Raw genomic sequence first — 12004 nt, forward strand, 5'->3', positions numbered from 1 at the left:
TGGTAGGATGGGGTTGGCCACTGTGTTATGCTAACTCTTCAGTCTCTCTCTGCCACCCCTGACCTTCTACTTCTTTGTGGCTGAGATAGAGCCTTCATGGGAACCCAGGTGCAGTCCAGTTTTACATTTTATACTTTTTCTTCATCATGTCACTGACTATTAAAATCCTTTTATAGGTGCTGATGTTGAGAAAAGAGGAGCCAATAAAACAGAATTTCGATATCCTTCCTATGTTCAGCACATCATGGGGTATGTTGGGGAGAGCTTGGAATAAAGTGCTCAAGTGTCTTGTGACTGTGTTTAGGGGAAGAGTACTACAGAGGCTCCACTTAGTGATGAGTCAGCTTAAGGGGTTGGACTAGACGACCTTTAAAGGTCCCTTCCAACCCAAACTATTCTATGATTCTATGACTATATTGCTGACTGTACCTCTTACACAAGCTGTGCATACTGCTTGTTGAAAAAGCTGAGCTCAGGAGATCTGTTGAAAAACTGAGTTTATAACACCTTTTGTCTCTGAATCATGTTTAGCTTGTCTATATCATGTGAATAAGATCTTGAACATAGCGTAAGGCACCAACCAGATTAGAACTCTTCTGGAACTTAACTGAAGTGCGTCTTACTATTGTGTTTAAACTGTGTGGACAGCAAATGAGTCTGGACTTGTTCAGAACCTACACTTGTCTGATAGTGTAGATGCACTCAGAGTTAGCCTGGGTTAAGGACAGAAAGACTAGGGGGAGTATATTTGATAAAACAAAAGAAAAATTGCAATTCATCTGATGATGCACTTGTTTGATTGAACTGCCCAACATTCCTATCAAAATTCTGGCCTGACTGCATTAATATATACCAGTCAATGGCTACGTGAAACAGCACTGTTTAATTTCTCAATTAATGGTCCCTGATGCATCTGTTTAGATTAGTTCATTGAAAATGTTTCAAATTTTTCTGTCTCCAGCTAATGAAAGAAAAGCACTGCTAGAAGCCAGGATAAATAAGGAAAGAATTTCAACTATCTCTTAATGAAACATGTTCTCTTCCCAGGGACATTTTTTCCCTGGGATTTGGGCCATTCCGCTGGGTTTGTACCTCAGGTGACCCACAGGATCTTGCTACCACTGACTCAATTGCTATGTCTGTGCTGGAAGACTTTATACATCAGGGAGGTAAGACAACATCCCATGCCCCCATCACTGGGGGTGCTTTTGGGGAGAAAAAGAAACTGAGAATTGTACAATGTGTGATAGCTTTTGGCTGAAACTGTAGAAAATGTTCTCCTGCCTGTTCCATGGGAGCTGGAAGTCTCACTGTTCTCCAAACTCCAAAGGAGTGTAACCAGTAGGTAAAATATAAAAACTCTATGTAGAGAGGTTATTGATCCCAAACCTATTGTTGCGATTTTGGCTAAGATAATTTATTTTCATTTGTTACAAGTTTTCCTGCACTTTGTCACTTTGAAACTTTAAGGCAAACTATTTTTCATCAATAGGTCTCCAAGAGTTTTTTTTAAAAGAGTCAAATTGCTTTGTCCCTGTCTCACAGGTGAATGAAGCATGGGAATCTAGGGAGGTTTTTATGAGGCTAGCAAGCAGATCAGTGGCAGGAAACACAGGTTTCATGGGTGCGGTACTCCATCCATCATTTATTTGTGATTACAATTTTGAGGTCTTGCTTTTTTTGTCATTTGTTAATAAATTGACAGCTGTCTCTACTCACTGGTGGAACTAATCTGGAATATCTGCATGGCTTTGTATGCTACTCTAGTATCTAGGACTTACACTGTCTTTCACTCTTCCATATCCCTGAAAGTGGGTTATTACTGTTATCCTCTGCTTATGAATGGGAACTGAGACAAAGCTAATTCTGTGTCAGCAAACATGAATCCTAATCTCCCAGGTTGCAGTGGAAAGCCCTACTACTTTCCCTTTCTTGTCTGCTTTTACAGTAGGTGGACAGCAGATGCAAAAACTTAAGTGTCATTGTCCCCTAGCACTGAAGTCCTCAGCTCTTCTGTTTCAAGAAAGTGGAGATTTGTGCTTCTTAGAATCAAGGAAGGGATCAGAAGGAAACAGATCACAAACCCAAAACATATTTTATGGGGAGCAGAGCATAATATTTTTACCTGGTAATATTGAAATATTTGTTGCTTTTTTCATGAAAGACATCATTGAAATATGAATAGAAGTATGAAGATTTTGAACGCTCTCCCATTTGTTCTGGAACAGTTAGCATGGTGAGGATCTAGGGTAGTATTTCTGAAAAGGATATACCATATTCAGGTAAGTCTCTCATTTGAAACAAAATTACAGTTGTCTTCCTGTAACGTAAGGCTGGTGTCCAGCTTCCTCTTCCTCCCACGAGGTGAGTTGTTGATAGAGTGGGTCTGGCCCTGCAAGGTCCTTAGCTCTGTCTATTCTCTTAAAGCTTTCTTAGGAGTCATCTGAAAGAAATAGCACTGGAGCATGAGGTATTTTTAATGCAATGGCCCAGAAGTGCCTCCCCTATACTATGGATATTGAAACCTTCATTGTTTTTAGACCTGGTCCCTGAGCTTAATTGAAGGGAGGGCGAAATCCAATGCTATGGTGCTGGATCTATCTTAACAAATTTGCAGTAATTTTTCTGCCATGTACTGCAATCTCCAGTTATCTTCTCTCAAGATTGAACTGATGCATGACCTTTGGCTGGTTTGCATTGCAAGACAGGGAGATGAATCAATTAATATGTACAATAGTATGTGGGTGTTTATACTGTAAAGCTGGGGAGAGAATTCTCTTCCACAGATGAAAAGCATTGAACTCTTACATAATATTCTTAATTTAAATGAAAAATTACTTTTAAAAAATCCCAACAGGTGAAAACAGGCTTAAGAGCAAGGCTATTATTGGGTTTGCTGTTGAATTTGGCAGGACAATGGGAATAGGATTTCAAAGAGAAATGAAAACAGAATTTGGCCAGAAAATAAACAGCCATTCATGGATTCATGTTCATGAGTATTCCACTGGCTGTCCACTCCCTATGGGACTTGGGCTTGAACCAAATTCCAGGGTCTGGATAGCCTCACACATATACAACTAAAATCTGAACCTGCCTTTGAATTTTGTAAAAGAATCTTTTTATGATGGCTGAGTGAAAACTCCACAGTGCTGAAGTCGGTTGCATTTCAGGTCTAAACTTTTGACCTGACCTTGAGTCCAATGTTAACCATTCTTCTCCTTTTGTGGAGTTGAATTTTTGCGCTTTCCTCTCAAACTGTGGAAAAAGTCCTATGTAGTTTTATTATCTGCTTCCACTCCTAAGGTATCAGTGCTTTAAATTTAGCCTTTGTACAAGAGTTGCAGCACTGGTGATTGGAGTGTAACTTGGATTTACAACCTCTGTGGTAGTTTGAAGGCTGAATTGATGCATAACAACAGTATAAATATCCCAAGAGCAACGGGAACCAACTTCTGTGGCGATGAGGACTATTCCTCTGAGAACACAATGCTTTCTAGATTCTTTTAAACCCTAGATAAGTACAAAGGCCTATGAAATACCAGAAGCAATGCAGTAGCTTGCCTGACTTCAAAACATTCCTGTTGGGGTGGGGAAATGGGGGTGGCAGTTTAGCAAATGAGACACGCGTGGAGCTAATCTAAAGTTAAGGTCTTTTAGAAAGAACTATAAGATTTTTCAGTTGCAGGGAGCATTCTTCACTTCCCCAGGGATAACTGGTGAAATCCAACTTTGGACACACCACAGTTTAGGACAGAGAATATGACTGTTTATTGGAGCTGGCTGGGAGGGACAGATGTGCTGTGTTAAGATATGTCCTTGTAGCCAGCATTCTCATCCGGCTTCTCTTCTGGATATGTTCTATAGAATTAACAGACAGTAAGATCTTTTCTGTCTGTGCACTGTGAAGTATAAAATATGCTAAGTACTCTCTGAGATAGCTTATAAAAGTGATAGAAAGGAACTCATTCTCTATTCATTTTTCTAGAGTAACTCCTGTAAACTCTCATTAAATATCTATAATAACCTAAGTGAATACTACCCATTACCTCCTAGCAGATGTTTCCTTAAAGCTTATGAATGGCAGCACAATCCTCCTAGGACAGCACTAGCAGATGTTTCATCTTTCACTCCCTGTGAAGCTAAGAGCTGACATGTTAATCCTCATTGCAGAGTTCAGAAGTCATCACTTGGAGCCAACCCCTAAAGCACTGACAGGTCTTTTTTAGGAACATTAAAACTCTCTGTATGGAAGGCCTGCCTCTGCAGGAATGAGCATATTTTACATTTCCCTTTAACAACGTGTTTAACCCAGATTAGATATGAGTATCTTGCCTTTTCCTCTTTCCTTTTTCTAGTTTTACTACATATATCTGCTGACCTATTGCCTACTGGAAAGACATTAGTCTTAAACACTCTTCTTAGTTACCAGGGACAATTTTGAGTTAGCAGTATGCAGTTTCTCCAGTTTGACTGACTTTCAAACCTAAGTTTCATAGTTAAGATTCACTTTAAGATTCAGCTGGACAGGGTGCTGGGCCATCTTTTCTAGACTGTGCTTTTGCCAAGAAAGTTTTCACCAGATCATCCTTGAGGTCCCTTCCAACCTGGTATTCTATGATTCTATGAAGTTATATGTACATCATGAACTGACTTGAAAACGGGTGAGAGCTGAACTTGAAGCTGTAACGCATGAGCAAGTCACTGTGGCTTTGCGTGTTCCCTCATGCCAGCTGAGCCCTGGTAGCTGACCATGACTCTCAGGACAAGGTGATGTGACGTAGCTTAGCCCATAGAGAAAAAGCCTACAGGCAGTAACTTCAGCCATTGTAACCTCATCTGAGCTCACACTCAGCCTGCGTGGAAAGGCATAACTGTAAAAGCCCCCAAAATTCTGACAGTAAGACAATGCTTCTGTGCCATTCCATACTCCCTCTCCCTTTTGTTACTCACTTGCTACAGATGGTACAATACTTGTTGGAGACAGCTGATGGTACTGAGGTCACCATTTATTTGACTGATATGTGTCATTTTTCACTGTCTTTCACTTCAAATATCTTTATTCTTACTCCTCTTTGGTTTGGCTGATTGAGATGGAATGGCACAGATATAAATGAGGAGAAGCTGGAGAATATAAAACCATTATATAGAATTCTCTTCTTGGATAACAACATATATATCTAACTGAGGTGTAGGGTGGATTTACACTTAAAGGAGTTACTCCATAATAAGTTTTTCTGCACAGTTTGTGCTTTGTAGTAATGCGAGGCAACATACTTTAGTTTGTAGGATAAGAGACCTTACTTTTATCTTGGGATAAAAACATTCACCTGGGCCATTTAGTACAGAGCAACTGCTGTGCTATAAATCTGCATCCCAGCATTGGTGTAACTTATCCTCAAGTATGTATTGCCAACTCCTGAGAAGTTCTGCTGGCTGACTCAAAGGAGTTATTTACTACCTGATGCAAGACTGGACTGCAGTACCCAATGTCATGGAGATTCCTAAAGCTACTAATTTAGCAATGTCTCAGAAAGTGGTTGGGCATTTAGTGGGCAGAAAGCCAGGTGACCAAAAATGAATGGTACATGTAACCCATATTTCAAGGTTTGATTGTTTGCTAAAGATGTGAATGGGAGTTACCATGCCAGCTGCCTCCTAGGCGACATCTTGTATCTTCATCTATAGGTATGGTACCAGTTACTGCATCAGCTGCAAAGATGATTCTATATAGCATTTCCTATATGCGTGCTTGTATCTGAAAGTAGAATTTGACTTCCTAGTGCTGTCAGATGAATTAAATTAAATTTAGAGCATATTGCATTAATTTTCAAAACCTCTTTTCTTTCTTGCTTTCTCTTGCAGTGAGCACATCTGTGAAGCAGCAGTACCATGACAACATCCGCTGGATTCGGGAAGCTGGCAGGCACAGCTTGGTAAGTGCACAACCTCCTTCAGCACATGTGACCACTGCCGGTCCAGAATGCAGTTTTTGAATGCTGGAGTAAAAAGCAAAAAACACTGACTTTTCCAGAGCTGATAACTTAAACCTCTCTCCACATCAAGGTTTTAGGGTGAGCTGAAGGAGTTCTTTCCCTTCACTTCCTGATCTGGAAATATTCAAATAACATAACCTGGCAATATCTAGTCTTATATCTGAAGTGAATTGCATCAATGATTCACTGTCCACCTCATTTGTAACTGCTTTTCTTTCAGAGCCCTATTCAAAACATCCTTCTTGGCATTGCTTTGGCTGAACCTCTTCACGCCTGCAGTTCCCAGTACCCTTTTCAAAACAGGTGATGAGGCCAAAGAACTGCCATCCTTTTGCACTGTGGGAAGCAGGATGCCAGTGAAGCATCCTTTGTTTTTCTTTTAGGGCAGGCTCTCACCATGAAGCTAACCAGTAACGCTATAGGGCTCGTATGTGCTCTCCTCATCTGGAAGCCAGATTGGTCTGTGAGGTAAAACTGGAGAGGAGCATAGCTGTGCAGGACAGATGTTTTTTGCTATTCTTTGTGTCCATATTTCTCTTCCCTTCCAGCCCACCATCACCAGTTCTAAACCTCTGCTTCTCAGCTGTTGATAAGGGATTTGTTGATAGGGAGCTTACAGCCTAGCAATCAGGTTGATTTAAAAAGTGGGATTTATTGTACAGTAGTAGCTGAATACAGAAATACATCTCACTGTGTGAGTGGAGATAAAACTCAGTTCAAAGAGGGATTTTAATTTCTTTTTTCTGGAAGCTGGATGTTGTTGAAGAAATAATCTGCACTTTCTCCTACAGAAGGGGTCAGTCCTGTGACTCCATTTATCTGAGGCCTGAAGATAAACCAGTTGCAGAGAGAACCTTATCGCCCTGGCATTTTTATTTTCCAGGTCGTTGGCTCTCAAGCTAGAATCTTATATTCTGATCAGAGGGGTCGTGTGTCTATAGCTGTGGCTATTAATCAAGCAATTTCCGAAGGAAGGATTAAGGTAAATGTGTTTGGTATCTGAAACTGGGGTGGCAGGTGGGAAAGAAGAAAGCTTCAACCATTGAGAACAGAAATGCCTGCCATTTACATGCTAACATTATACTGGTCCCATGTATTAGAGCTCAGTACTCATTTGCCTGTCACCAATATTGCGCTAAATAATAGAAAGGAGACAGGTTTAGAAACTCTCTGAAATGTGCTACCTTTTATTTCATGGTGGGAATCTGTGTTATTTTCTATTTGGGCATTTACAAGCACAACATATCATGCTGTGATTCGCTGAAAACACAAGGCAGGGACTGTAACTCCTTAGCAGTGCCCCAAACATTAAAAGTAACAAGAACCCATGCCACTGCCTGGTGCTCCTTTCCCTCTGTCCCTCACTTTCAGATATATTATGGCTACAGCCAGCTCTGCAGTCAGTTTTCGTTTGCACTGCATATGTAAATGAAGAAAATCGTTAGGCTTGATGCTGCCGCTCTTACTCATCTGAGTAAAATCCTACTGACATATGTGGTGGTGGTAAAAGTACGCACTACGGACAAGATTGTATAGGGATTTTCCAAATTCTTCACGAGTGTTGTAGGTAGATGCACAGTGTGACATCCTGGGGAACCTAAATCTTGAAGGCACCACTCGGTAATTATACCCATTACTTGTGTGTACTGCAGCATCAGACCAAGGCATGTTCACTCATTCATCTCCATCTTTTATAGCTGAATTACAATTATCCTTTTTAAAGAGGAAAACTCAAGTAAAACTTAGAATGGTTCCTAGCTAGGAAAGGTCTGGGTTTTTTTTTACTCAGAAAATGTTTGTTAAAATATTTCAAATGCTGTTGACCTTCTCAGGATTCAAAGTAAATGCCACTGCAAGCTAGTCTTAAAAAATAAACCTGACCAGACAAAGCACTCCCTTGGAGCTATGACTGATAAGGTCAGACTCCCAGGCCCTTCAGATTTTGTTCCGTCCTTTTTTCATTTCTGCAAATCTCCACTCCTCCTCTTGCAAGCTGGGTGCTCATGTCTATTTTCAATGATTTTCTAATTCACTGCCAGCATAAAACAGAGCCAGAGAATTCCAGACCACACCATGCCAAGAGTGAACTATTCTTATATAAACCCGTGCATGGCAAATGATAATGAAGACCTGCAAGTTGATATAGATTCATACTGTGAATTAAATACCAGATCAAGAATGGACTTGTTTGAGCTGTATGAAATCACTGATTTTCATTGCTAGCCTATTTTTAATCTTGAAGTTTTCCAAAAGAATTAAAAAGTGTAAAAGTTCTTACTGTTTGCTGTTGAAAATGAAAGTTAACAAGAACTATTTTTGAATGAAAATTTTTGCACACTGAAATGTCTTCAGAATTTCAGCAAAGAAATGGTCAGAGGAAATAACCATACTGCCTCCCCTCTTCTCCCCGCCCTCCTTTGAGGATGCCTTTGGCATAAAACAAGCTCTTGTTCTTAGTTATGAAAGGATGGTGGCTTTCATGAACAGTAAGTGAACAACTGTTTTATAACAAATAATAGCAGGCAGAGAAGGTGTTTCAGGGTGTTTAGGAGAGGGGGACAAAGCTGAGGTTTGAAATGACTTACAACAAAATTGAATTCAGCAAGTGATGATCTTCAGTAGCATTGACAGTCCATGAAGGATTCCATTTTCTCACCCTTGGCTTTTTGCAGGCTCCAGTAGTCCTCAGCCGAGATCACCATGATGTGAGTGGGACCGACAGTCCTTACAGAGAAACATCAAACATTTATGATGGATCAGCCTTTTGTGCAGGTCAGCAGAGCAGTTGAGGCTTGTCTGTCCAGGCAAACAAGGAAATTGCTTTAAAAGAGAAATTGGGTTTTTTATTAAAAACAAATTAAAATGTTTTTGTTTAACCCTTTAATCCCAATTGATCAGATTTCCTGAGAAGCTTTGTGGGATTTAATAGTGGTACTGACATAAATGTGGAGCTAGTTAAATAGGAGAGGTCCAGAACAATGCTGAAAATTCAATGAAGATGCATCAGATTTACCTGAATGTAAATGGAGAGCAGTCTGTTTCAGAGGACTGTATCTTCTATTTGATTTCAGTTTTGTACCTCACTTTCAAAGAGGTGATCTGAGCAGAATTAGAGCCACATTTCCTTAGCCATCCACAAGATCAAAATCAGGTCTATAATAGTATTTTGCTTAAAGCAAAAAGATTCATAGCTGCATTCATTTCATTGCCTGAGGACTCAAGAAAACAGTCTGGAGTATCTGAAAGGAACTTTTCTGGTCATAAGGGAACATACTTTGATAGTAAAAGCATAAGAATGGAAGTCAGGCATTCTGGATTAGACTCCAAGCGTTGTTGCTCGCTTACAGTGTGACTGTGGGCAAATCATGTAGGTTTGCTATACAAAAGGAGCCTTTAATTCTGCACACTTGACCTGAGTGAACCAGACTGCTTTTTAAGTTTGTGAAATGGTGCTTTAGAAAAATAAATATCAGGAGACCTGAAAACAGTGAAGCACTAAGCAATTTTTAACCTAAATCTTCCTCAATTTTCCATCCATAAAGTGGAAATTATGATGATAGCTTTAGCCCAGTAGTGTTCCAGTAGTGTTTCTGCATGTCAAGAACTGACAGTCACAAAGTGGCTTGAGATTGGAGGATGCAAGCTGCAGCAGAAGGAGAAACTATGATAGAGGTAGCTGAGCATACTGATTCACTTCCATTATGGGAATTCATAATAGAACTAAATTATGGCTCAATTTTAAGGAGAAAAGTTCCCTGCTATCTTAACTGGATTTCCTGATGAAATGAGGCTTTTAGCTGTGTTTATCAGTTCCACTTCCACACTTTTTGAGTATGCTGGCTAGTTGTAATAGGCCAGATGAATAGATGCCTCGAATAATGTTTGGTTCTGACAAGCTGTGAGAAAATGGTGCGGCTGCACAGAGAACAGCAATCCAAAGTAATGTCTCCACCAAAGGGCTTAACAATGTAAGTAAACCTCGGGCAATGCCCTCAGAAGAGGACAATAGAAACAAGGCTTGTGAAATCCCATTATTCATCACGCTATGTGTTTTTCTTTGCATTTTGTGATTTTCGTGAACCATTTGCCTTCTCCAGGAGCTTATCTAAAAAGCCTATTGACCGCTGATTTCACTGGTCTTTGAAACCAGGTCTAACTCTGTTTTCAGGTGAGCCTCTGGAGGTAATAAAAGAACATCTTAGGTCTTCCTCTCTCCCATCTTTCCTGTTGTTTTAACACCACATTTGCGCTGGTTCAGTTGAAATTGGCTCCTCTCTAGCACACAGTAATTTTCCAGAGTGTTTGCCTGTCTTATTTTGTTTTGCAGTAAGTACCTCAGCCTGATCCTTGGCAAACATAGGTCATCGCTGCTTGGCAAAGCGTAGTTCAACACAGACATTTTCACAGTTAGGGACTTTCATTGAAGCCAGGGAGCTGCATGTTATTACATCGTTAGTCCACTTGCCATGTTCCTTGTCCAGCCTCCACTCTTATCACACTAGTGGCTGAGGAAGAAATCTGTGCATTTTTAGACTATGGGGATTTTGATCTTTCCCATTTCCTCTTGACAGCACTGTAATTATGATAATTGGGTTATTAAAGTGACATAATGCCATATAAAAGATGCTTTAATGGGGCTTTTGACAGGGTTTAACATAGATTAGTGCTCAAGTAAGCTCCTTTTTCCATCAGATATGTAACAACTGTGGGTCTGCAAATGTGACTGGTGGGGATATTGCTGTTTTTCTTATTTTTTTGCTGTTAAAAGCACAGAAAATGGTCTTTTAAATCTAGAGAAACTTTTTCAGTAAATTTTACCCTGTTATCCTCTGTGTGTACCTCTTTCCACCTCTCTGGGTATATACTTTAGCACAAATTGTAGCAAACATACAAAATTCTAGTCTACATTTCAGTGGAAACCATACATTTGACATTAGTCAAATGACATTGCTAAATTATTTTTCTTCATTTTTTAAAAAATTAAAGAAACCTCCTGTGTGATTTCAGCAGTTCATATTCAGGGTAAAATTCCTCCATATCCAGAGAATAGGGGCTAACTGTGTTACCAAAATACAAATCCTTAGCTTTAGACTGGCTTTCTACACAGGGATGAATTAACTCTGCAGTCTGATCTGAAAATAGTTCAGACTTCTGAGAACTGCAAGTAATGTAGTTTTCCAGGAGTCCCACCCATTTTGATACCTTCCACCTGGATGTGTCCAGCCTGGTCTTCCATGACTGAGGTATCCCCAAAGAGAGGACTATATTTCTCTCCACCCTCAGGAGGTACCTCCCAGCTGAGGAGTGGTAGGTTCTTCTACTGCTTGAATTGGATCACAAATGCAGAAAGCACAAGAGTCCTCACAAACCACAGTGTGAAGTTGGCATTTGCTTCCTCCAGTGTAGGGGCAAAGACTGGGAGGAAAATATCTCTTGCCTGTTCCTCCAAAGACTCCTCTCACTGTATATCTGTGAGAGAAGTTGTGAGTAAACCCTCCCACCAACACTGCCTTCACACAGCCATAACCAAGACGTCAGTGGAAGGAGTGAGCAGCACAACACAAAAACGAATGCAGCGTGTCAGAGCCATGATAACACCTTTCCTCTCCTCCTAGACATGGCAGTACAAAATTTTGTAGGAGATGCGTTCAGAGGAGCGACCTGGGTTGCGTTGCACAATGGTGGTGGAGTTGGCTGGTAAGAACTTATTTACATTTCTAAAGTTGGATCCCGTTACCACTGCTGTGTATGCGTGTGGGGAGGAGGGACAGGAAGGGAATTGCAGAAAAGATCTATTACTGGAGTAGTACCATGTCATGATCGTGGGAAGGATGGGTTTGGAGACAAGGACTGAAAGGACCTATTAGAATGTAAAGTGTGGTGTTGTAGGAGACTTTTCTAATTAATGCCCATATGTCTAGAAAAAGTGTTTTGGACATTGGTCACAGCACAGTTTGGAGAACTTAATTTGCCTAACAAGGACAGTCTGCTGTGGTCTTTTTGAACAGATC

The 12004-nt window shown here is 40.4% G+C and overlaps 1 protein-coding gene across 1 annotated transcript in view; it reads left to right on the top strand.

The window, feature by feature from the left end:
- The window catches only part of UROC1 (urocanate hydratase 1), a gene marked incomplete at its 3' end in the record, with an annotated part of 35416 nt that extends 23677 nt beyond the window's left edge, over positions 1–11739 (top strand). Inside the window, 6 exon segments of the mRNA XM_010292348.1 lie at positions 177–249; positions 1048–1169; positions 5863–5933; positions 6877–6975; positions 8666–8765; positions 11609–11739. Of these exon segments, the coding sequence (XP_010290650.1) occupies positions 177–249; positions 1048–1169; positions 5863–5933; positions 6877–6975; positions 8666–8765; positions 11609–11739 (596 nt within the window).
- Between the last annotated feature and the right edge of the window lie 265 nt (positions 11740–12004).

The sequence above is a fragment of the Phaethon lepturus genome, unplaced genomic scaffold (genome assembly GCF_000687285.1).
Source record: "Phaethon lepturus isolate BGI_N335 unplaced genomic scaffold, ASM68728v1 scaffold29208, whole genome shotgun sequence".
NCBI classification, from domain to species: Eukaryota; Metazoa; Chordata; class Aves; order Phaethontiformes; family Phaethontidae; genus Phaethon; species Phaethon lepturus.